Source organism: Epinephelus fuscoguttatus, linkage group LG1 (genome assembly GCF_011397635.1).
Source record: "Epinephelus fuscoguttatus linkage group LG1, E.fuscoguttatus.final_Chr_v1".
Taxonomy (NCBI): domain Eukaryota; kingdom Metazoa; phylum Chordata; class Actinopteri; order Perciformes; family Serranidae; genus Epinephelus; species Epinephelus fuscoguttatus.
The window spans coordinates 1,245,120-1,272,682 of record NC_064752.1 but is presented as its reverse complement, the minus strand read 5'-3'; the positions used below and the strand labels follow the sequence as shown (position 1 = coordinate 1,272,682).

Genomic DNA, 27,563 nt, shown 5'->3' with positions numbered 1-27,563 from the left:
TATGGAGACAGAGACAGACGGAGTCTTCTGTCTGTACTATGGATTCATTTTGTCCATAGCGTAGTTCAAGCAAGATACGATGGTAGGAGACGATAAATAACTTTAAATAATGTCAAATTAAATGATAACAGGATTCGCACACATTTTCATGGACAAAATTTTTGCACAACTTTTCAAAGACCAATTATATTTTTTTCTCCCACTTGCCTGGTGTCTTCTTCAAACATATTAGACTCAACCTTTATTCTAACATAATTTAAGCTAGCCATCATTCATGAAGGGAGAAATGGAATACGGGGACAAGATGAAGAAACATATGTGATGGTAAACAAAACATCAGAGCTACGTCACGTCGACAGTTACAGAAAATAAATTTGCTGTTACGTCACATTATGTGGAATATTACTGAATGAATAATAATGTTTTAAAGTAAAACCAAACCTCATATTTAATCAGCAATAGCCATGAAATGTATAACGACCTCTGTATGAAGTGGTTTTCAGAATTAGTGGCGGGGTCCGCCATTCCAGTAAAGGGAATTTCCCATTGTTTGTTGTTACCAAGTCAGAAGATAAGCGCCTAAGAGGCACTGTGTCAACTGACTCTTCCCACATGATTTTTTCACTCAGTAAACATCGATACAGAAACAAAATCAGCGTTTTAAAATGTTAATGTGCATAAAAATAGCTTTATTTCCAATAATAAATCAGAACCTGCATGCAGAAACCAATGATTCATTGGCTTCTCCACTCCATTGGTGATTCACATGTGATGTTTGTGACATTAAGCAGCAGAACATACGTTATCTCTTCCATGCTCGTTGACCAGACCCGAGGCTGATTACCAACTGAAATGTTTTTTACTGTTTCCTCTTCCTTCTGCTCGAGGCAGCTGACCTCGGAGATATTCACTCCCTCAAGAAAAGACAGTGAAGTTAATTCATGTGCTGACAGATTAAGTCCAAATCTAATCAGAATGACTCCTCTGAAGTCAAAGTCAGCTGACACTCGCTGACACACTTACAGGAAGCAAGTGTTTTCTTGATTGAATTCTTTTGTTTCTCGGGAGGTAAAAGGCCTTGAACTAGTGTCAAGATGTTTCTGTAACTGCGTGGCAGCTCGTGTAGGCAGCGACCTTGAATTTCCAAATACATGCCAGCAAATGTATCAGGCTCCATTTTGGCTACAAAGCAAAGACCAACAAAAACAGCTCCAGCTGGTAATCAGCCCTGGTCTGCTCCTGACAACATGGCTCATCGGCACAACATCCCCTGAACAACGAGATGAACACCAACCACATAAGCAATCCTTCTACAAACAAACAAAAACATAAATACAAAAGCAACAAAAAGTCTAAAAGATAATAGAAACTCTTACAAAATAAAAAGTTTCAAAACTATTTGCCTCTGAAAATCTCAAACTAGTGTATATAAAACTTTTAAAATCACATATACAACAGCTTAAAAAGGGGGAAACACCCCAAACCTGAAAGAAGGCAATAAAATAATTTGACAGTTAAATTAATACAAAAAAAAAAAAAAGGGAACAAGTTGATCTACTGGAGGAAAAAAAACACTGGAGAACAATGAGAGTTAGTATTAGCATTGGTAGTATCAAAACAGCATTTACATTTACAGTAAATCACATGAATGTTACTGCTGAGGGGAAACAAAAATAAAACAGGAAAAACAATTTGGCATTTAAATATTTGGTAGGTATTTTTTGTCGCCAGGATGTGGCTAAGTACCAAGTTTATATTTTTTTTTTTTTTCAGTTTTTGTTAATTTTTTGAAATGACTATATACAGATCCTTGGTAGAGCAGTCTGTGTGCTGCTGCGTTCAGCTAAGAAATGTGAGCATCAAACCTGTTCATCATGGCTTTAGTGAATGCTCATTGACCCCATAATGAAAATATAAAACTGTCACTAGCTTATTGAGAAAGCATCAACCCCATGAGTTAAAAAAAACAACAGAAAGTACCAAAACTACCAGTTTCTCCGATCACAGAGCTTAAAAATGTCTCTCACAACATTTACTGGATCATGAATATGAACGTTTGTACATGTTGATGGATAATGAGCACCTGATGAAGTGGAGAGCTTCACAGATAGGAGGCAGTGTTGAAGGAATAGTTCGACATTTCCGGGAATTTGGGAATCTCATGTCTCTGTGTTAAATATTAAAGTACATCCAGTAGCCAGTTAGCTTAGCACAAAGACTGGAAATGCGTGGGAACAGCTAGCCTGGCTCCGTCCAAAAGTCTAAAAATCCTCCAAAGCTCGCTGAAACGTAAATGTAAAAATGACAAATTTCCACTTTGAGGAGATTATGTGGCCGGACTATTTCTTTACTGGAAGATCCCTGAAATAGTCTGGTGCGTAACCCTTCTGTAAAACAGGAAGTTGTTGCTTTTCCTTTTCGTAGGTGTCAAAGAAACGAGATACTAATTAGTGATACGGTTCCCACACCTTTTTACGAACAAAATTTCACAACTTTTCTGTGGCTTTTCAAGAACCCATCATTTTTTCCTTGCCAAACTTGCCTGACGCTTTTTGAACATCAGATTCAGACTCTACTCAAAACATAATTTCAGCTGCTAAAATTAATTGAAGAAACGTACGTGATGGTAAACGAAACATCAGAGCTACGTTACGTCAACAGCTACAGAAAATAAATTGGCTGTTATGTTACATTACGTGGAGGGTTATCGCAGGACGATTGCTGTAACACTGTCATTACACAAACTAAATTCCATGACTTTTCCAGGTTTTCCATGACCGTGGGAACCCTGTAGAAAGCTACACATCACAATCATGTCATACTGGAGGCATCGTAATCCTTAAGGCCTAACATAACTTCCAAGTCAAATTACACCCTAAAAACGTAATTTTAAATCTTACAAAATATCTGAGTCTGTGCTTTATAAAACGGAGGTAACTGAAAATGTATGTGAACCCAAATTTATTGGATATAGTGGTCCATCATCGACATACAGTATCTTCATTTCTGACTTGTTGACAGAGCCAGGCTAGCAGTTTCCCTCTGTTTCCAGTCTTAATGCTAAGCTAAGTTAAGCGAAGCACCTACAGGCTGCAGCGTCATATTTAACAGACACACATAGGCACCCACGTCGTCCCCTCTCAAAATGTTAAACTGTTCCTTTGAGCTTGAATGTTACTGTGAAAGAGGGTCAGCAGCTGCAGTCGCCATGGTGTTGAATCTTTGCTCCCTACACACATGACTGAGCTGTGTATGTGTGTGTGTGTTTGTGTGTGAGGAATGTAGGTGTGTCACCCTGTAGGAGCATGTTGGTTTGACTCCAGTCGAGTTCACCATAATAACAGAAAACAAACCCTGGAGGCACAGCGGTAATTATTACAGTGGTAAAACATCTTGCAAATGGGCAGCAAAGGACAACACACTGTGATGCAACTGTGTGTGTGTGTGTGTGTGTGTGTGTGAGACCCAGGTCATACAGTATTTGCAAATTTTTTTTCTGGATTACTTTAGCTTAGTTATCAGACTCTACGTGCCAGGCTGACGGGACTTTCCCCACACGAAGAGATACAGAACACGGCAGATAGTTTAAAAAAAAAAGAAAAGTCTTTTAAGGTTGTTTTAATGAACTCTGCTGCATCTGAAAATGTACACAACATGAACTGAATCATCTCACAGAGCTCGATCAGGCAGAAACAATGATTTGCAAATACGTCTTGACCCTGGTTTGACTGTCTCTTCTCTCACTGTCACTGTAGGAGCACTGTGAGGATACAACTCTCTGGGACTCTTCACATCAGTTTGAATGAATGACAGAATAAATCCACACAGTGATGTATATTCTCTCAAATCAAAATGAATTTTCAACAACTTGAGCTCAATTCTTTCCCATCATGACGGGACCTTTAATAAAAAACTGAAATCTCTCTGCATTACGAGGAGTTCTTTTAAAAAATTCTAATAAAAATGTTCACATATAAGTCACTTGCTACAGTAATGTGAGAAGCTGCAGTCCAAGAAAACAGGTTCAGAGGAATAACAGAGAGGGGAAATAAATAACTGGACTGTTAACGTGTACTGAGACAAGAATGATTGCACAGTGTTAGTGTTTTTAACTGGAAGGTGGGGAGGAAGAGGAGGAGAAAGGAGTCTGAAGTTCTCTGAGTCCTTAGATGTGAAGTTCTGTTGTTTTTTCTCTCGACATGGGGACAAAATAATAATAAAAAACACAAGACATAAAATGTACCGCAGCCGAAATCGTCCACTCCTGTTGCTCGTTTTTTCCTTGTTTGACAAAACCAAAAGAGAGGGACGTGAGGACCAACAAAGCCTCTGATTGGTTAAGAGAGCACCAATAATATAAGCATACATCAGGAAGGAGGAGTCAGTCAATCGATTGTGTTGTCGGGGCTTCTCTCCTGATTCGTTAACGAGCGTCAATCCGCTGAAGAAAAGTGAGGAGGAAGAAGAGGAGGTATGATGATGATGATGATGATGATGAGGCACTGTGAGGCCAGACGCTGGCCCTGATTGGGTTTTAAGGGTTAAGGGAGTGAGGTGTGTGTTTGTGTGTGTGGGGAGGTGGGGGAGGTCAGGGTCTATGCGTAGATCTCTGTGGTGGGGGCTTTCTTGTAGATGGGCTTCTTCCCCAAGTCGTAGCTGCCCTCGTCCTTCTTCTTCATGCGGTAGATGAGGAGGAGGATGAGGAGGACAGCGAACATCAGGCCGACGGCGCCGCCCGCGATCAGAGCTGGAAGAGACGAGAAAGAGACTTTTAAATTAAGACAATGAGGATTCAACACAGACAGAAATGCATAATTTACTGTTGAAAAAAGGTAATAAAACGCAGTGTGTTTTATTCAAATACTCAGCATGTTGCAACATTTTTAAAATCACAATAACACTGTATTGTGATAATATCGTATCGTGGATCCTCTGGTGATTGTTAGTAACTTTTCCAACGGTCACCTCAGCTACAAATCCTGTCAGCTTTTTGTCTAAGCAGCTCTCGAACATCGCTCCTAATTAGTCAGCAAAGAGTTTGAGAGAGAGAGACTGAATAAATAACAGAGTTAAGAGGAAAGCACTGGAACACTGTCACTGGCCTCCATGCTGCTCTCCACCGTTCACTGACCTGTTTTCAGCATGTTTGTGATGTTGAATGTGACACAAGACAAATATGAGGGCATACTCATCTACGGGCAATGCAAAAGAAGTCTATCACCTATTTCGAGTGAGTTTTAAATAATCTGCATTAACACATTCATTTGGTGCAAAAAAGGGTGAAAGTATCAGATTGAACTTCAAATATTTAAAGACTCAGAACGTTGGATCTGAAGAAAAACCTTTGAGTCAGCGTACAGAAGTTATCAACAGCACAATCATGTAACGCCTCTGTTACAGGGTTATACTAGACAAGTTCACTACAACTGATATTATAGTCAACACATCAACACTTCCCTCAACGACCTTGTGTAGATTTACACAGCTGAGGAAATGTTTTCGTAATTCTTTTTCTTGCCCTGTAAAGATTTCTAAATTCCTGTTTTCTTGATGCGGTTGTTGTGTAAATAACAGGATATCCTTGGCCCACAAACTTTCGTCTCAGGGACTTTTGTCTTGACAAGATACGTTTCAGACAAAACACAGAGGCCTCAACAACAGCTCCATTTACTCTTTGAATAAGAAGACTGACGTTCTCATGAATATAAAATGTTTTCACTCAAACAAAACCAGAAACCTCCAACAATCCTGTTTTTGTGCGACTTTAGAGGCAGAAAATACTTCTGATCTTTTTAAACCTAATGTCCTTTCTCTTCACTGCTTGAAGATCAAGACATGGACAAACAGTCGGGGTGCCAACTGACCTGCGAGGACCTCCGTCTTGTTAAAGACGCTGTCATCACTGGCGTGGGACATGAGGACGTTGGAGGGGTGCTCCTCACTGGGCTCTGCCTCGTTCCTCAGTATGGGGATTTCGTTACTGTTCTGGACGACAGCCACCTCGTCGACTGTCGGCTGCACCGGGCGCTCAACCTCTGGGATCTTGTTGTCGTTCACATCAGGCTGAGGATGAAGGGAGGGATTTAAAAACACTAAGTCAGTGAGTGGAACCAAGGCTATCCACACTGTGTTTAGATCATTTTGCTTTGGTCTAAAAACAGGTCTGTAGTATCATGAAAACGCTGAGTAGAAGTGGAGAAATTCAGAACACTTAACTGGGACAACGACTGGTTTCTTTCTGTTAATTATGATTATTGATCTTAAAGCAAATCTGAAAATCTAGAAGTTTCTCACCTTAACTGATGGTTTGGACTCTCTCCCAGGTGACGCAGTTGTCGCTGTAGAAAGAAGCAGATTTGTCATTTAATCTCAAGTGTTCACTAATAATTACAAGAGAAACTTCAGATTTTAATTTAAATGTTCTGAAGTGTTTGTAGAGACTGACCTCCGTCACCAGATCCAGAGAACTCGTCGTACTCCTCCTCATCCTCGTCATCGTACAGCGGGTAATAATCATCATCATCTTGATCATATTTGTCGTTTTCGTCGTCTTCGTCGTCCGAGAAGCCGAAGTCTGAGCCGTTAGGGGAGTCTCCTGATGACTCCAGGCCATCATGGTGCGTTGACATGGCGACCGTCTGTGTCGTCTTCATGGGCATCCATGTCTCCGTCTCCCTCACCTGCTGGGACACCAGACACAGAGTAGGGGTCAGAGGGATCCATTCAATAGTCTGGACCAAGACATGCTACCTTCCATAGAGCCTTGCCACTAGGCTCAACAATCACACTGAGAAATCACCCTTCATCACCTAATAACATTTTGGAAAGTTCACCGGCTCAACCAGGTAACGCCTAAGTTTTTGAAAATTCTACAGATTCCCATTTGTGAGTTTTTTCTTTAACATTTAATCAGACAAAGCCACAAAGTAAATGATTTGTGATGATCACTATGCTCTGTTTATTCACCAAATGATTAACTGTAAAAACAGTTTGCAGATGAACCAGTTATGAAAATAACTGTTAGCTGCAGCTCTTTGTGAATGAGGAGACGTCCCTGTCCAGCCTGTGGAGCCACTGTGGCTCTGATCACTATGAAGATTAACATAATGAAGACACATCGACCTGCTCTAATCACATTAGCACACTTAATTTCATTGACCATTTGCTCAGTAAGCAGCGTGAATGGGATTAAAACACAGGGCTGTCGAACAGGTTCAACACACACACTTAATCAGCATTAGGGCAACACTAAAGGGGGGGGTGGGGGGTGGGGTTAAAACGAGGTGAGAGCAGCTCAACACTAGCGCCTTAACTTGCAGAGCGGCTCGTTCAAAAGCTTTCAAGTCTTTCAGGTTTTTTATTCGCGCTGAAATACCTGAACACTTCTCACACCAATCTGCTTCTGATGTTTTAAGTACAATGTGAAAGTCAGACGGCATCAGCAAACACTGGGCCCCTAAAAGCACCTGAGAGTTAATCACAATACAATGGTCAATCTGCTGCATCTCTTTCTTTATTATTATTATTATAAAATCACCTGCTGACAAACATTTTAATCCTTTCAGACTATGACCCACTGCAACTACCACTTTTAAGCTTCTCTCATGTCTGCCTTTACAAGTACTTGACTTTTTTTTAATTATGCTTTTCTGGATACTCAGTGTATCATTCTCATTATTATTGATACTGATAATAATATTTCTATACCATTACTAAAACTACTTCTTCTGCTGCTGTGTGACCTGTGAATGTCAGATACAGAACTTTTTTTAAAACCAAAAACATCTTCACTCTGAAATTCTACCACTTTACATACTGTACAGGAAATGCATTTTCTAGCTCAAACATTGCAGAGCTGAAACAGGCAGTGGACACAGGTTCAAATGACACAGAGCTCAAAGATTTACTGCTTATCTCTATATTTTAAATTGAATATTTGGGGGTTTGGACTGTTTGGCAGAGAAAACAAAACATTTGAAGAGGAGTTTGAGCTCTGGTTGATGACTTGAGACTAAATGACTGATCGATTAATTGAAATACATAAGTGACAGAGTAAAACTGAACAACTCTGTCTGGAAGATGCTGGAGCTACTGAACCTGGCCTGATTGATAACTAAACATGCACACACTGAGGCAGACAGGCTGATGAGACGCTGTGACAGGAGCAGCCCGTCATTGTGTTTTGTTGAACAGAAAGAGGACTGAAGATACGAGAGCGAGCGGAGCAGTGCTGGAAGCTTTTTTCAGTGAGACCTTCCATTTACTGAGAACAAAAGCTGACCACAAATCACACTGGAAACATGCCTGGGCTTCCCACAACATCCTCATTTACCCCCCCCCCCCTCTCAAACACACACAGATTGAGTTCTGTTGACATCATGAGTTCTCCTCATAATTACTTCCATCTGAGTCCTGTGAGGGGTCTTCATTTTAAGGGCTAGCTGGTGGCTAAGCCTGCCTGGGGCCTCGAAGCATTGTGTGTGTGTGTTCTCAAATACTTGGCATAGTAACGCTGCTTCTCTCTTTAAAAGTAGCCTGTATGACCAGAAGGAGGGGAGGGAATGCCTCATTGTGACTGCACAAGAGCTTCAAACAAGGGCGGCCATTTTACTGTGACTCCTTAGAGCAACAAGGTGCACTGACGAAGACCTGAGTGTTTGCTGTCTTACGTTTTCTGGCTTCTTTGTTTTTAAAGTGACTCTTCCTTTATTCCTTTTTGATATTGTTTCTGTCTGTGTGTGAGTTCTTCTTTCAAAAGACTAACAGAGACACAAAGATTCAAAAGAAAACCCTACGTAGTTTTATACTCTATTACAGTGGTTCCCAAAAATTATTGTGAGAAGTAAATATTTTATTCTTAAATGGTTTAAATTTGGAGATTATCTAATGTATGATTATATTAAAGTGGAAATTATTACATTTTTCAGTCAGTGTTGAGGTCAGTTTAAATACTTTTGACTGACTGTTTGAAATATTTACATTAAGTGAACTATTTAAATTGTTTTTACTCTTAGCTAACTAGTTCGATTGTTTACCTTTAACTAACCTTTTCAATTGTTTACTTATAGATAACTATCTAAAAGTAAACAACTGGAATAACAATTTCAATTGTTTGTGAGATGCCTGCTATCCAAACTTTTTCTTTTAAGCTATTTCAATTGATTAATTACAGCAAACTAATTCATTTATTTACTTCTTGCCAAGTATTTAAATTGTTTACTTTTAACCATTTCAACTGTTTGTGAGAAGCTTGTTATTTATATTGTTTACTTTTAGCCAACTGTTTAAATTGTTTACTTACAGTTAACGGTTTCAACTGTTTCTGTTACCTTTAGCTGGACACCTGTTTGCGCTTGCTAACTAGTTTTGTTTTCTTATCAAAATCATACCAATCTGTAGTCTGAGTTTCTCCAAAATCTTTCCACATATCCCGTGGCAACTATAGGAGGAACACCACTGGGGTCCACGTCCCCCTGGTTGGGGACCACTGCTCCATTCTGTCCTTATTTAAACCCTGCACATGGACACAGGGGCGCTGTGATCCTGTGTGTGTGCATGCTTGCGTGCCTTTGTGAGTGTACTTAATCCTAAGCCTTAAAATGGTGACTACTGGCTCTTCATTTCCCCACTGCCATTCAGAGTGAAGTTGGCTGCTGCTGTGGCGTGCTGGAACAAGCCCGCTGAGTCACATTATCGGAAACACACTCAGATGAGATGATTCAAATGATAATATGGATCCATCTGAGTCAGGCTCATCCAGCCGTGTGTGCTAGCATGAGTCATATCCATTCAAACACTCATATTCTACATCATTCCCTGAGGTGCCTTTTACTCTGTGCACTACTTTGTGGTTTGGGACGAGGATATTTAAAAGGCCCCGAAAGACAACTTTTTTATCAACTTTATTATCCTACGTGAACACTAGACTCTCGAAACTGCAACACTTTGCTGTCTTACCTGAGGAATTTATACATCTGTGTTTCTGCTCAGCTTTGGTTGCTGGGTAAGTTTTATTTCAAATGTCTTTATTTTCTATATAATTTCTTGGATAGAAACTCATTTGGTACCCGTTACAGGGAAGGTATTTTGTCTAAACAAAAGTACCATTTGTGTATTTCATTTCCACACAGAGTTTGTCTGATAAGCGAAAGACAAACAGGCTCAATACCCAGAGAAGCCAATATGTTTGTCCCTGTCAAGGTCCTGGAGTGTCAATAAAGCCTTTCCTCCTGGCTGCCCCTGACCTTTAAAGCCCCCTGTGGTGAAATGTGGACGTACATTTGTGTCCTGGGGAGATGTGTTTAAGGAACTCCACCATCTGCAGCCTCGTGTGTCCTAAAACAACAGCATACTGTCTTACAGCCCGCCCTGAGACCTGTCCCAACAGGCCAGGTTTATTCAGTAAGACAGAGCAGGAAGAGACGGATCAAAAGCTGAAGGATTTTTGTTATGATGGCAGCCACTGAATTTACTATCAGATGTGCGGGATATTCCATCTTTACTATATTCTCCCAGGAAGCAGAGCCGGGATGGGATTCAGGCCAAGTCCCTGTCTGCCGGGACAAAAACAAGCTCACTCTGTTCCCAATCCAAAAATGTATTCAGGGACAACACACCCGCAACAGAGAGCAGGGGATGAAACAGGAAGTCTCTGCTTCACATAAGTCAGATCTGAGCTCCGTAACAGCCTGAAGACGTATCAAAAACCCCACAAAAAGGATAGAAGCGATGTGACACTCTACTGCTGCACAAATATGCCTCCATTTGACACCAGCTATCATCTGAACCAGCACAGACTGGTGAAGAGAAAGGGGAGAACAGCCTGATTAGCGGTTATGTAACCACGTCAACATGAAAATCAGCTCTCACATGGTGAGTTTACACCAAATGTGGGCCTGTCTGATTTGTTGCTCAGTCATGGCTGCCTGCTATTGGATATCAGTGTCAATACATCTCATAAACTGTGTAAAATCTGTTTTATAAACTGAAAAAATGACACAAGATACTCACTGTAAAATATGAAAATAAATATCAGCCAGGAGTCCATCTCACACTCTATATACTCAATATATATTCTTTCATTAGCAGTGTAACCAAACACTACCATTATCCCCGAGCATGTCTGCCGCAAGGAAAAATTGTCACGCCCTCATATTGAGCCTAATGTGTTCACAACAAACAACCTTAATGGGCTCAGCAACACAAAGTTTGGCTACGTGCTTTGCAGCAGAGCACACTGTGGTCCAGAAGGAAGCCACAAAAGGCTGACCCGACATCCTGGAGAGCTGAATAACGCACATCATGCATAGTAAATACACAAGAATGCAGGGGTGTGCTGCTGAGGACTTTAGGAAGGTTTCCCAAAAATGTGGATATCCTCAAAGCTCATGATTACTCTCTCTGCTAACCATTGTTTTCTGGAGAAACCAAAGGTATGTCCATCAGGCTTTGAAATATCGTGTCAGTATGATATAATCAAAACCATATCTCAGAGCTTAACTCTTGATTTAAAGCTGGTTAACCGCATTATTTGTCAGCCATTTTAAAAAGCCACTTACGACCCAAACAGATCACCATTTTGTCCTCCCCTCAGTGATTCATGGCCTCATATATATTCAGCCTAATGTGCAACAACTGATAAGCAGCCGGATGTGGATTACAGCCAAACCAAATGGATTAAATGGAGAGAACTGGGAAATAATATTTCCGTTTGTGGCAGTGACGCACTACATGCTAAGCATTTAATCAAGTATTGTGCCACAACAGGCAGCGACAATGGAGTTCCCCACTCTCCGTTTCCAAAAGCATGAAGGATCCAATCAGTACAAATACTGACAATTCAGTAAAACTCCTCCCAGTATTTTATTTCTTGAATCTCTTCCAAAAACAGACAAAGACTCCTGCTCTCATAAACACTTTAAATAGCCCAGATGACCTTTTATCTGGAGTCCTGGTCTGCCACGAAGGTCAGAGTCATCTAACAGCCAAACAAAGCTTTTCCTTGTTTAGTGAAATTGCAGAGCGCGTTTGGCCTCGCTGCGTCAAAGCAAGTCTGAGACCATGGGCCATGTGACCTTGACATCACAACTGACGAAACAAACAAACCTTGGTCAACAGATTAAACTCTGCAGGATGTGAATCAGAACGCAGTGTTGAGAAAAGGAAAGAATGCCAACATGTTAACTACTGCAGCAGCTCCACTGTGAAAAACAGGCTGGTATTTACAATGAAAATCAATATGCAAAACATTAATTGTTGCCTGAGACACGTCTTGACTGGAAACCACTTTCTATTTCTCCTCTAACAACAACAACAACAACAAACAATGTTTTTTTTCCATTATCAGTGAATCAAACAGCACAGTCATGAAAAATGCCCATCACTGTTTCTGAAAGATATTCAGGTTTACCACCACGAGAGAGAAAACAAAAAGCAGCATATTCCAAAGAAAAGGAAGACAGCACGAGAACATATTTACCATGAAAAACATTTATCAATATATTTACAGATGAAATGGTTCAACAAGAAAACTATGTTTCACCACTTTTAATTACAAATAAATATTGTTAATTTGGGAATATTTGTGCGTTAACACAATCTGTAATTTTTGTAAATTTGTCTCTCTGCAGGGAATTAACTTTTGTTCAGGAGAATCTCAGGTTTCACTGATGAAATGGTCTGGTCTGATGAAGGAAAGCCTCCACAGAGATGATAAAAGCTGAAATAAAAAGCGTTGTTTCCCGTCTTGCCCCACTCTAGTCTCTTGTCCTGTCCTGTCCTTGTTTATCCTGCCTCTCTCAGCATGGAGGTCCTAAACTTTCCAGTTCCCCAATTGTCCGCATTCACTGAAAGGCAGTCTGTCAAGACACCCGCCACCCAGCCTTTGGGTCTGTCCCTTCCATTGACGCCAAACAATGCCAGTGGACTCCTCAAGAGCATATCAATGACCAAGGTAACCGGGGATAAGCCTCCAGCAGCCTCCCTTCATTAAACTGGGGAAACAATCCCTCCATCTGCCGGCACACAGAGAGGCATCTGGTCCATTCACACGGCGGCGTGGAGGAGGTACAAAGTATGAAAAGACAGAAAAGAAACACCAGCACGCAGGAATGTGCTTCCTTATTCTTTGTGATGCCCAACGTCTCTTGACCTTTTTAAGAAAAGACAGTTATTGTGGTTTTCTAACCTTTTTTTCCCTCCTTCGTTCATGTGACGTTCAGCTGCCGGTTTTGGTCGGAGATGACCTCAGGCGCCCAAATTAACTAAAATGGACGAAATGGTTTTGGAAGATAATCTGGAAAATCTGAAAGTTTAAGCTCTTTCATACCTCCCGTCTCTCCTTCCTTCCTTGTCAACTACTTTTCTCTTTTCCTTCACTCCCTCCATTTCCCATCCTGTTTTTCAACTCTCCATGTATTGTGTCACCCGGTCTGCTTGTAAGATGCACTTCTGACCCCTGATGTAACTCTGCTAAAGGGCGCACACACACACGTCAGATGAACCATCACGAATTTACTTCATGAGTCCACGTTCCTGAGTTTATGGCATATAATGGCACCACAGCAAGTGATCTATTATGGGATCATTACTTTGTTAAAACCATAAAGTCAAGTGTTTTATTCAGAGCTGCTGCTCCTACATACAGTCAGTCCTTCACAAGGCCTGAAAACAGCCCACTGACTATTTCCATTATAGGCCTCATTTGTCCTTTAATAAACACAGAACAGAGCTGCATGCTGGACATCAGTGGAACTCAACACACAAAAACACACACCTACCTTTGCCTTTTGCTCTGACAGCCAAGCTCTAGATTCCTTCTACCTACGCCCGCTCTATCTATAGCTGCATTTCCACCTACCAGCACTATGTGAGACTCTATGGCAACATGACACACAGAAAAGTCACAGCAGCCTTGATACTGTCAACGTACAGATGGAGAGGTTGGGCTTGTGTGATAAGAGCTATAGACATAATTGCTACGCAGCTATAATCAGCAAACTAGCTGCTTGAGTCAATCGGGGCTGTTCTCTCTTCATCACAAAGACAAATATTACTCAGTAAAGTGAGTAATATTGTTGCTTTCAGCTTTGACATTGGCCTGGACCACTGGTTTTCTGTTTGACTCCGTTCCTGACTGTTCCAGATAAGACTGAAGCTGTACAGGCGGGCCAGCTGTGCAGCAGACAGTGTTGATTCAGTCTCCACTGATAAGCCTAATTGAGTTTTGATGAGCTTCTCCTGAGGGAACGTCCCCAGTCTTATCGTAATGGCCTTTATTGGTCACTTCCTTCCATCGAAGAAGCCGTCCTGCCATGGATGGTTCTCCATTATAACCAAATCCATGACTGATGGGACGAATAAGCCGAATGCCTGCGGCAAGTCAAACTCGTACAGAAGCCGTGCCTCTCTAATGTCTTCCCTACTCTTCCATCTCTTTGATGTCACTCCCTCAGGCGAACATATCTCTGCCTTAGATCAAAGACATTACAGTCCAATAGACTCAATGGGAGCTACTGAGGAGTTATTATCAGCCTTAAGATCGACTTCAGGCTTTAAATGGCAGGAAATAATAAGAAAACGGCAGGAAAACAGGAAATATCCATCTAAAACAAATCAACTCAGTGTTTAATAAAAGCCTGAAGAGACTCCAGAATATGAGTCATGGAAGTTAACTGACTTATTTATACTTCTAAGTGTTTTTGGAAACGTGAGGATGCCCATTCATTCATGGTGGGAGATTAGTCACAAAGACTCTGATTCATTTCTAAGGAGAAATGCTTAAATCGACTCTTTATCCTACAGCTGTGGATCAGTCCAATTTCTCGCTCATAATACCAGTAAGCAACCTTCACTTCAGCTCCACTTAAATACTAAAAAGGGTCTTTGTTTGTCCTGAGAAAAATGCCGGACACATCATAAACAAGTCTCATGTTAATTTAAATTACAGTCAAATTAAATGTTCTTCTGACACTGGTGACAATGTTTAATCACACTTGATTGAGAGATCTCTCTAATGTTGGTGGTTAATCTTAATCCAGCACATATAAATGCATGAGCTGGCCTGGCTCTCAACACGGGCCAAGTCACATTATGAATAACCAGTATCAGAGACAAAACTTTGAGGTACAGAAACTTGTTTAGTATGAGTTTCTGGTACTAATTAACCTGCTGAAAAAAATGACTGTACTCTGAATTTGTATAAAGTCATCAATGCAAATGGAAATGTTCTTGCCTGACTTGAAGGGAAAATTCAGATTTTTTGAGGTGTGGCTGTATGGGGGTAGTTATCCATAGACAGTGCATTATTACAGTGGATGTCAATCGACACCCCCACAGTTTGGAGAAGCAGGCAGGAGTCGGATACAGAACATTTTTATCCACCTCAAGCAATAAATGAACAACTTACGAACATGATATATTGAAAGTATTTTCAGTGCTTTACCTTGTTGTCAGACAGGCCCTATCTATGCTTTCATCAAAGCTACCAGACTCCATTAACAGAAACAGTCATTTTAGCTTGCTGGACACAGGAGCTGCTGATCTGCTGCTGCTTCAAGTGAGTTTGTTTGTGTTATTGTGTGACTTTTGTGAATCTGAACTAACTCTTTAAAATGCCAAAGTCACACAATAACACAAACAAAATAACTGTTGAGAGGCAGCGGTCGACAGCAGCTCCTGTGCTCAGCAATGTTAAATTTTGTAAGTGGCTGTTGTACATTTTGCTGCTGACTCTTCCATACTAGTACATTGCTTCACCTCCATTTCAGACTCCTGCCTGCTCCTCCAAACTGACTGACATCTACTGTTGGTAATATCTATGGATAAGTACACCGTACAACCCCACTTCAGAAAAGCTGAACTATCCCTTTAAATATAAAAAATATCTTCATAATTGTTTTAGCATTTCAGTATTGTTCAAGAAATGATCTAATATCAGCTCCTTAAATGGGAAGATGAGCTGCTTTTCTTCATCAGGAGGGACAATTGAGCCTGGCTCTGTCCAAAGACAAACGTCCATCTCCCAGAATCTCTAAAGCTCACTAATTAACCCTCTATATCTCATTAGTTTACGATTGTAACTTTTGGACAGAGGCAGGCTAGTGGTTCCCCCCTGATCCAAGTCTTCATGTTCAGCTAAATAACCTGGCTTTATATTTGATGTGCAGACACTAGAGCAGTATCAATCTTTTCATCCAGCTCGGCAGCAACAACACAAATGAGTGCATTTCCCAAAATGTCAAACTATTCCTTTGAAAGGGGTAAAAGCAGAGGAGTGTGTTGCCATCTTCGATAGACCGTATGAAGCTGTGTGTGCCTCTGTTGAGTGAGGCAGTCTGAGGAATGTGTCTCTCTGTGTGGGTCAGCTAAGTAGCCAAGACCTTGGCTCCTCAGCCAGCCACCACATTCCTCTCTCCTCTCTACAATGGAGCCAAGGCAGTCCCTGCACAGAGACACACACAATTAAGAGCTTGGGCCAAACCACCAACGACTGCTAGGATGGTTCTTCTAGGTTCACGGTTCGACTTATGCGATATCCTGCAGTGAAGTGGCTTTCAAACTGTCAGCGAACGTAGCCCCGCCCTCTCACTAATATGTGCTAAGTATGTTTAAATGAGTCTGGGTTTTAGGGAGGGATCAAATTTACGCAGCGTGGCTCCTTGGGCATTAAAGGGTAAAATCCCTACACTGGATATATTTCACACACCTCCCTGTAATATTTTGTGACGGGCAGTGGTAACAGCTCTGCTGGAGTTGGAAAACTATACATCAGCAACTTTTCCCTTCTCTTTACTTAACGTTGACTTATGCAAAGAAAATGCACCAACGTCAGCAGGTCATCACTACAGAATTATCTTTATTTCTACTTAAACAATTAAAGGATATGATCTGTAGCATGACTGCTTCACAACATGTGGCATGACATAGCTCATCTTAAACAGCAATAAAAACTTGAAGGTTATGGCAGCTCCATCACTTCATGATGAAAGGAAACACTGGTTCACACCCACAAAGGCCAAAAACTACCAAAGTTTATCAGAGCTCAACTGATTTGAAACGAACAAGGTGTCCTCTGTTGTTGACAATACGTTTAGTGACTGTGGAGCCCACTGGGTGAGCCACTGGTGGTCTAAAGAGGTAGACCTCACACACTGTGATACAAACGTGCAGATACACAAAGCGACACAGGAGCACATGAGAACACACACACTAATACTGAGACACATTTGCCTGCACACACACACACACACACACACACACACACACACACACACACACACCACATCAAAGAAGAACTGTATTATTGAGACACATTTGTCAGGAAGGATGTCTGAATGAGGGGAAGCCCTCATACCACCCAAAAGCACTCTGATCTCTGGTGGCTGTGTGTGTGTGTGTGTGTGTGTACTGTAAATGGCATGAGAGGTCTGACAGAAATGACATCAATTTAGCTTTGTTTGTGGGGAAATAAATTTCCAGAGAACACCACAAGAATTCTTCTCAACACAATAAGTCCTTACTGCAAAAATCCCCACAATAAACAAGTATCTAAAATTAAATGAAAATAAATGTTCTGTCAGGAGCAAATAAATGGCCAAATGTCAATGTTTCGAGATGGCCATCACCTCGGTTTGCTGCCAGTTCGTCTTATATGTGATGAAGAAAAGCAGCAAATCCTCTCATCTGATAGAGCACACAACACACCTCTGAGAAATCATCTTTAACACTTTGAGTGTTTCTCTCAAGCCATGTGAATGTCTTCCGAAAGCTTCTGTTACCACCCCTAAATGTGGTCACATGACAGATAGAAATATATACATCAACATTACTGGGATATCTGATTTTGTTGCCTAGCCCTGGGGTGGAGCATTTTGATTATTACATTTCATGCTCCCTCCCTCCAAATTTCAGGTCAGATACATCTGTTCTGCTGGGGGGGGGGGGGGACCACTGAGTGCATCAGCGCTGATAGTTGCTAACAGTCTGGCTTCATGCCTGGAATAACCATCTGTCAGAGTATGACAGAGTATCAGGGGATGGCAGGGGCTGAAGGAACAACATCAAACGGCCTCCCCTCCAGGCTCGCTGATACATTTCCCAATGGAAACACAGCCAGGCTCATATTCCGTGTTCTGCCATGACCCTCTATATTTTTACTAGTCCGCCACAAAGCCACAACAGCTTTACTTTTCAAGAGTGGGGGAGGTGGCGCTGAAGAAAACTGCCGTTTCCCAGGCTGTCGATGTAAATAACACTGGGCTGTTGGTAAATTTATTTTGTTTCAGGGGTTGTGTATACACACACACACACCTGAAGAGCTGAAGCAAGTAGACAATTTATCTATTGCTTCAAAAGGAGTAAGTGATATTCTCAGCAGGTAAATGACACACTAAACAAAAGTGCCTTTCCAAGTGTTCAGCATGTGCAGAGGAGCAGGGGACCCTATTATGAGTTATTTTCCCCTCAGCAGCAGTTTGTGACTCGCAGGATGGATAATGATCAGTTGATCTGATCAGATCAGATCGATGGATGAGAGGAGCAGCTGCTGCGAGTGAATGCAAACTTTTAGGCCCAGCAGAATGAATGGTTAAGTTTCACGATCAATGCACCTGACGCCCTGCTACCCTGTCGCCGCCCCAGCACGCGCTGCACTCCAATAGTGTGGTGCTATATATAACCAAACAGTTTATCCAATAGCTCTCAAATTAACAGCCCAGCTCCAAAAATAGAACATTTATTTGTGTCGGCAGATCTTTTTGTCATGCGGGCCACCACAAACAAATGAATGTGCGCAAAACCCTGAAACAGATGTTGACAAAGCTTTCCTTTGAGTGAGAAAATAGTCACAAGATTAATCCATAATGAAAATAATATGTAGTTGCAGCCCTTTTGACTTGTGCCCTGGTGGAAAGGGTCCAGGCTATGTTTAACTAGAAAGTGGCTCCGGCATAAAAGAGTCCAAAAAAAGTTGTATGAAAGTGATATAACCAGAATAGGAGAGGGGTTTTATGGTCGACTTCTGCCCCAAATGTATTCATATAGTTCCCGGTACAACTGCCAGAATATGCTGTGGTTGAAAGGGGGTGGAGGGAGAGGGGGGGAATCAGGTTCTCGACTGCTCTCCATCACAGGCAGGAAGGACAAAAACCTCCTCTCTCTGTGCCAACATTCCTCGGCCCAAAGGGATTTTATAGACCAGCGGACAGCAATGCAGGAACCATTATTACATCCTAGTGATACTATTTATCATGCTCCCTCTTTCCCTCCCTCCTTCCCTGCGCTCTTTTCACCGCATAGGCTTTCAGCGCACCCCATCATGCAAAAAAAAAAAAAAAAAACCTTCCTTCAAAAAACCCTGGCTCATTCTCGTGCAAATGATTCGGGGGCTAAATGCAAAACCAGTGACATTCCAACAAGATATAACAAATGGACTCAGCCCCAAGGCTCCAAAGGCAACAAGCCGAGGTTTGGTGAGGCAACATGGATTAACTCCGGGGCAAAGAGGATTTTTAACCCTGATTAACCACCGCAGTTGCCATTGCAAGCACATTTGGTAAATTAAGGTGATTTGACACTGCTAATTGAAATGAAAACCACATTACGTGTGAAGAGACTTTTTGCTTTTTGCTTGCTCAGCCTTTACTAATTTAAGAAACAAAAAAATAAACAGTTACTGTACTTTCCTATCTTTCACCTTCACTCTCTACTTGGTCATGAAGGACTTGTGGTGACTTGTGCTCCCATACATGGGCAGAAAATGCTGAGGTCAATGGAAAAAGCCATGAAGAACAGGATTTGTTTGGCCTGGTCTATCTTGGACAAACTGATAAGACTGCCCATGAGACCTCAGCCTGAGCACAGCGTAAGAAATCAAAATGGTCGAATTAAAAGAGTCCTTCTACCTCGGGCAGCAAAAGACTTTGCTAAATGAAGCAATAACTTCCCAAGATTAGAACATTTAAGACTCTTGACATCCAGTTGATAGGAGAACCAACTCAGTCCATTGATAAAAAACATTCCAATCATGCCTGTGGCTCCCAAAAAGCCTTTTGCATTCAGAGCATGATCTTTTGTCAGGTAGCAGAACATTGTTATCGATTAGCTGGGAACGCCAAACCCACATACCAATAATGACCTCAGTGGGTAGAGAAGAAGAAAAGGCTGGAGGGAGAAAGGGAGGTGGAGGGAAGGATTGTCATAGCTCAGAGGCTAAGTATCCATCAAAGGAAAGTGGAGCAAAAAAAAAAAAAAAAAGGGAGAGAAGTTGCAGAAGCCTACGTAAGACAGATCAGACAGGGACAGACTCGGACAGACTGGGAGACGGACTTAGTGGTGACTAAAGAAGCATCAGTCAAAATCTGGAGAGTAACAGCTCATTTAAAGAGCTGAAAAAAAAAAGAAACAGAGCATATCTCGGTGGGAAAGCTGTAGGTGCGTCCACGCTAGGCTGGAGGAAAGAAGTGTCCCTTGTGAAAAGGCCCCAGGGCCCTATTGAGATCCCTCCAAGTGTGCAAAATCCCCAAGAGGGCCGGTCAAGGTCACCAAAGGTCACATTCCAGAGGGGAAATCAAAAAAGAGAGGAGAAGGGAGTGGGGGGTGACAACGAGATGAGGCAGAGTGAGCAAGCAGAAGCTACAAGGCGTTGAGGAATGTAACAGATTGTAAAGGCGAGGTGGATCCGACCAACAGTGAGTGATTCGCTGGGAATCGCTGGCTCATGACATCAGCACGCTGGTGGAAAAAAGCCGCCTGAAGGCAGGCAAAGTTCAGCTCTTCGATCTGGGATTAGCGTCCCGAGCGTTTCTGGCTCCACATGGGAAATTTCAATGTGTCATTGTACGTCACAGTGAAGCTCGTGACGCCCTCATATTTGAACTCTTGCTTCCTTTCAAATAACTTTAAAACATCACTGATGTATAACTGATACATTCCAGGCATGTACTTCATCCTGGAGTGGGTGGTAAAGTCTGTGTTGCTGCTATTCACCCTTTCACACCATTTGTACTGACCAACTGGGCTTACTGGGGGGCAGGGTGCATGTGTTTGTGTGTGTGTGTGGGTGGCATCCTCATGGCCTGTATTAGCACTCCAGCACAGACAATTTCAAGTAAGAACTCAAAATTTGTAAAATATAAAGTGGGACATGGGTAACTAGACGTGTCCTCTACTGCAGGTGTGAGCACCAATTCAGGCTCAAACATACAATTAGAGGTTTCTTCTTCGTGTAATGCACAAGTCCATCCACATGAAAGGTACAAAGTACAGCTCCAGACCAAATACTGTCTGTTATCGCTCTTTAAAGAGTCATTTTTTGGTGACAGTTGTTCTAACACAGACACCAACATCACATGGCAACACCTTCCTCTAGGGAAAGCAGGACTGGGTCAAAGCATGACAGGTACTTGAATAACATGCGTTTCATGAATAGTTAATGGTGAAACTAAGCTCGGGTGGCAGCAGAATAATGGTGTCAATAATATACGGGAGAGCAGTCTGACTTTATGCATCATGAAATGGGAGCAAAACAAAAGTGACATAATGTGGAAAAGCCCACAAAAACAAACCAGGAGGGGTCACGTCCCGAAAAATACATGCAACACATGACCCTTGAAAGTCAGGAAACTACACAGCGCTTGGGAAAAAACATTTGTAATCGTCAACCACCTCCACCTTCAGTGACACTCCTCAGCAATCAAATTCTTTTGGCATTAAGTCAGTCTGTTGCTTTGCACAACACAGCAACAGACTGTTTCACTTATCTGCAACCGATCAGTGCTTTCTGAAGAAGGATCTTTTAGTGGGATGTGCACTGAATATGTGTAATACCAACGTAATGAGAAGCTTCACATGTTACATTAACATTAGTATTTTATTCACATTTTTTAATTGTATTTTCCCTTTTTTATGTTAAGTTTCTGGAATTTTACTGTACCTGCACTGCTTTTCTCTTACTACATGTATAGCTACGCACCAAAACACCAATGCAACCCCCTGTATGTGACACACATGGCAATAAACCTGATTTGACGTGACTGTAGGTGCTAAGAGAGCAGTAACTCTCAAGTGCATTTCCCAGATGTCACTTTCTTCACCAAATCATGCAGTAAAACAATAAGACATGCAGATCCACAGTCTAGTAAGCACCTACTTTTTAAATAAGGACGGGGGGGGGGCAAATATCTGACTCATCAGAAAGAGTCATTCATGTAAAAAGAGCAGCCCAGATGTCCCAGTGATTGGCCCATCACAGGCAGGAAAAGTGACTTGCCATCCACCCCCCATCTGGGCCCCATACTGGATAATAGCAGCAGGCTGTAGATGCCTCTGTGTGTGTGTGTGTGTGTGTGTGTGTGTGTGTTCCTCTCTCCCAGCCAACACACACTCCCTGGACTCTAGCCTCCACTCTGGCAGTGAAGCTAGCTGGCTAACAACACCGAGGATCAGTGAAGTGTCCATCTAATCCACTTTGTACAACACCAAACCTGCTCTGCGTCTGTATCAGCATGAAACCCCGTTAACAGCCGTTAACAGCCGTTAAATCAAAGCGAACCGAGTCGCGTTAACGGCTAATCCTCACTCGGTTAACCGCAGCGTACTTTAGCTGGCGCTGCCAGTCTGACCGAGGCGCAAAGACCACTTTTATAAACCCTAACTCACAGTTAGAGAGATTTAAAGCACAACTTACCGACTCTGAAAAAACGGAGGCAGATAAAATGAGCACGAGGCACAGGTTGAGCATGGCTGTCCTTCAGGGAAAGTTTTTCAAAAAGTCGTTGAACTGTAGCTGCAGAGATTTAAAACCAGCGGCGGGGGGTTAGTGTTGCTTCAGGAGGCGGTGTGTGTGTGTGTTCCGGTATAGTCCAACAAAAACACGAGCTGCTGAGAAGTGGTCCGCTTTATCACCTTCACTGTAACTTCTTCTTCTTCTTCCTCTCTCTCCGGTGACTTTAACTGGGGCTCCTCGGTTTGATCGGCTGCTATATTTCAGACGCGCAAACTCTCCCCCAACTCTCCTCCAATCAGCGACGAGCTTGTGACGTCACGTTCTCATAACTTACGGTAACATTCAACAGGTTGGCCCCGCCCCCCAAGCGCCACAAGCGCCCTTCAAAATAAAAGCATACACCCGTATCCACAGGTTTAAAGGGGAACACCACCTGAATTGATGATTCCAACATGTTATTTCCATGAACCATGTGATGTGAGAGGGTGTAAAGTCTGGAGCTGCTCACCAGACCAGTGGTTTCATGTTTATGTTTGTTTAATTTAGAAAGGGACAGTGCATGTTAATTCAATCAAACTCAAGTTTTAAAGTCAGTTTATAATTCTGTTTTGAATCATCACCGTACCTACCCTGTAGCCTGATGTGTGCACCTCCCTAGAAATGTAACTACACTGACGCAGACCTCCTGTCTGTCTCTGTAAGCTGAAACCATTTCCCTCAGTGGAAACAAAGCTTTTATTTACTTTAATTTCACAGATAAGAAACAATAAATTGTGAAGAAAATAAAGCCTCCACAAAAATAGAATTTTAAAGGGATAGTGCACCCAAAAATGTAAATTCAGCCATTATCTACTCACCCACATGCTGAGGGAGGCTCAGGTGAAGTTTTAGAGTCCTCACATCACTTGTGGAGATCCAAGGGGAGAGGAGGTAGCAGCACAACTCCACCTAATGGAGGCTGACGGCGCCCCAGATTCAAACGCGTACATGTGAGTGCAGTGCCCAGAGAGGCAGTCAGAGCTACAGGCTACAATGAGGCTAAAAACAGAGTTCAAATGACGTTTTCCAAACGTCCTTTTTATGTCGGGGCTTCAGGACACTTGGATCACTACGGACGAGCAGTATGGAGATACTTTGTGGTTTCAATTATGTGGTTTTGGACGTTTGAATCTGGGCGCCGTCAGCCTCCATTAGGTGGAGTTGTGCTGCTACCTCCTCTCCCCTTAGATCTCTGCAAGTGATGTGAGGACTCTAAAACTTCACCTGAGCCTCCCTCGGCATATGGGTGAGTAGATAATGGCTGAATTTTCATTTTTGGGTGCACTATCCCTTTAAGTGCTGCGTGTGATTTATCCTGGCTTCATATGAGTTGAGGAAAGGTTTGCTGGTCGCTAGGCTAATTTATACAATGTAAAATGCCATAGGCTTGTGCTAATAATGTTAGCATGCTATATTTGTTTGGAAAACGTGTTTAGCATCGGACAGTTGTTTTGTCAGTGAACCTTGTGAGTTGTAATGGAGCCAAATTTTGTAACGTTACCTTTGTTAAATGTTGCTGTTGTCCCTGGCTTCATGTAAGTTGAGGAAATCTCTGCTAGCTGCTAGGCTAATTTATACAATGTAAAATGCCACAGGCTTGTGCTAATAACATTAGCATGTTGTGTTTGTTTGTCTGTGAATGCTGCAAGTTACAGTGAAGCTGATTTGTGTACTTGTGTTTTTTTTCTTCAGTTTTTCAGCATAAAAAAATTACGTTTGTCATATGACAGTGTTTTAGTCAGTTGATAACTTATTTTAAGAAGCTGGTAAAAATCCAAAACATTTGTGACATTTTTGACTGAATTAAAATATGTTAGAATATTATAGCCTAAATAAAATAATTTGACCACCAAATGTCACCACAACTTTTGAATTTATATTAAGTTGATTCAAATTAATTATTCTTTTTTTCGAGGTCAAAGCAACTCATGTTGGTTGAACTAAACTAATTTAGTTTGTCTGATGGTTTTTAACGTTGAACCAGTGGATTCTATTTTAGAGTGATACTTGAATTGTCTCTTTGGAGATCAGTGTCTCATTCTATCACAACTTTATATTTTAGCTTTTTTTGGTAAATAATTTGACTATTCTATCTATCTATCTATCTATCTATCTATCTATCTATCTATCTATCTATCTATCTATCTGCTTCTGTTTGTCTTCATTAATGACATAACAAGCTAATAATGTGTCGTTTTATAACGTGCCATTTGTCGATAAGCTACAGGCTGTTATCTTATCGGCCACAGTATGTGATTACAGGTGATTGTTTTCCCACCATCAGAGAATAAACACAACTTAAATAATGATTTTAAACCTTGTTGTGGGTGTCCACATACTTTTGTCAATCTCATATAAAATATAAAATATCCTACTTTAGCATGTGCGTTTGTCGCATGTTTTTTCTCCAGTCAAAACATAATGTGAAAAGATCAGCAGGACGTGTGGTGAAGCTCTGTTTGAACGACGGTCCTAATTCCATCCAGGAATATTTAAAACTCTGCATGAAGTCATGTTCAATTCGTTTCCAGCTGTTTGGTTTCTGTTTCCGTAAAAGGGAAGTTATATGCCCGTGGGTTTTTGTGCTGCTTCACGGAAATTCTTTGAGTGACGACATCTTCCGGTAAAAAGTTCCTCTCCCTCCTTTTCTTCCCCTCTTTCACTTTCCTCCCCTCCTCCCCTCTCTGGGCTTCACAGTGTTCCCATTTCCACATGGTTTTACTCTCCAGAGCTCATCTCTGACAGCAGCAACAACATGAGTCATCACGTTCCTGTTTTCATTTTTCCTCTATGCGTCGCTTTACGATGTTGCATCATCCATGTTTTCACTTTTCTTGAGCATCTTGGTGAAATAAATTATGATGTGTAGTGTTATAATACTTATACTGTGCATTGGGCGTGGGCTGTGAGACTTGTTATTGTGGTGCAAAAAGTATTCAGATCCTTTACCTCAGTAAAAGTACTAATGCCTGACTGCAAAAATACTCCACTACAAGTAAAAGTAGCCTGTAAGTTTAATCAGGAAAATGTAGCTAAAGTATTAAAAGTATAAAAATGTTCCCTTTGACTGTTACACAGATTTACAGTGTATGATATCATTAGATTATTGTGACATTAATGTAAAGGCAGGATTTTACTGTTGTAGCTGTTTAAGGTGGAGCTCATTTTAAACTAATGATTACTTTCATCATGGATTAATCTGCTGATTATTTTCTGCATTAAACGACTGAGTGTTTGGTTTGTAGAAATTGTTAAAGTATAGAGATAAATGCACAAGTAGCCTAACTACTAATTAAAGGTCCAGCGTAGGATTTAGGGGGATATACTGGCAGTAATGGAATGTAATAAGCATGTTTCTTTAGTGATTAATCACCTGAAAATAAGAATTACTGTGGGGGTTTTAACTCATTGAGCTGTTTATATCTACACAGGGAGCAGGTCCTTGTCTACAGAGATCACTGTGTTGCACCGCCATGTTTCTGCAGTAGCCCAGAATGGACAAACCAAACATTTTCTGCCAATGTTGGGCCGTTTTGCCGCCAAGCTGCGAGCGTTTAGACACGCAGAGCCGGATTGGTGAGTTGATCCGAGGTGCCCAATTTTCCTCCTCGTAGGGTAGACATATTGGTGGAACCCTTTAAGTTTAAAAAGACCGAGGTGGCCTTCCGCAACGGGAGGGGCTGTTGATGACTTGTGGGAGGAGCTGTTGATGACGCCGCATGTGCAAGCCACTGGTGGATACACAGGAAACAGCTGATAGCAGGAATTAGCGAGCAGCTAGTAGCAAGAGGGAAACACAAACCTGACAGACACTGTAAAGATGAGCAACTGGGGAGACAAGGAATTGCGCGCCCTCCTTGCCCTCGCAAACGAAGAGGCCATTAACCGTCAGATGACGGGGACGGTGAAGAATGGGCCGACTTCCGAGAGAATCGCCGAAGGACTGACCAGCCGCGGCTTCCCTCCCACGTCACTGTTTACGTCACACACTGAGCTACACGTTTTGTTACTTGCTCACGCCCCCCATTGCCCCGAAAAAGGCACATTCTGTATAAACAAAAGTAGGTAGGCGGCATTTTGCTGCACTCCCCGATTTTGTTTTTATACTGCCAATGCTGAAAAAAGACTGATTGGGCTTTCCTGCAGATTTGCACAATCTAAAAAGGGCTAGTGTTTTCACTGTTGGCCACCGTAGTTAATAGCCCATCTGTGACAAACAGCATCAGACTCACACAGAAAGCATTTTGCAGGTCAATGAATGAGAATCTATGGAGCACAGCTGTGTTGTCGTACCCTTGGAGCTGGGCAGTGCCATGCTGTGATTGGCCAGTCTGTGTTTGAGAAGCGGGACTTAGTAAAGGGTCACACATTTACTTCAACCTGGTCTCACTCCGAAGTGGTTCAAAACTGCCACTTGTTCAGTGAATTGCTGCATCACACACCAACGACAGAAGCCGTCCTTTCACGTCGGCATGATACGCGGCTGGTTGCTGTTATTGTTTAATGGCACCCGGTGACATCAGGGGGAAACATGGCAGGACAACAATGAAAGTTAAGGCAGCAGAAGTCCCAGTAGGTCAGGTGGGAGGGGTGGTGGATGGGTCCAACAACCACCTACTTTCACCCGGGAGGTCGATGCTCGCTTTCCGTTTGATTGTAAAGCCAAACCTAAACCAACCAGGTGTGTGTGTTGTTGGAAGAAAAAATGTCAATTTTGGGTGTTGTCACAATGTAGTGCTTTTATTTTGAAAGAGTCTGTAACAAACTGTACATTACCTGTGAAAACTGAAAGTCTATTCTT

The 27,563-nt window shown here is 41.9% G+C and overlaps 1 protein-coding gene across 2 annotated transcripts; it reads right to left on the bottom strand.

The window, feature by feature from the left end:
• Positions 1–1,125: 1,125 nt before the first annotated feature.
• On the bottom strand, positions 1,126–22,959 carry sdc4 (syndecan 4). Of its 2 annotated transcripts, none has more exons than XM_049586712.1 (5): positions 22,685–22,959; positions 6,446–6,683; positions 6,295–6,338; positions 5,865–6,063; positions 1,126–4,747 (listed from the first exon to the last, which is right to left on the bottom strand). In XM_049586712.1, the coding sequence occupies exons 1-5, from the start codon at positions 22,736–22,738 to the stop codon at positions 4,596–4,598; spliced, it is 687 nt and encodes a 228-aa protein (XP_049442669.1). In that variant the 5' UTR covers positions 22,739–22,959; the 3' UTR covers positions 1,126–4,595. The 2 variants fall into 2 exon arrangements, with proteins under 2 accessions (XP_049442669.1, XP_049442679.1); XM_049586722.1 differs by having other exon boundaries at positions 6,446–6,680.
• Positions 22,960–27,563: the final 4,604 nt, after the last annotated feature.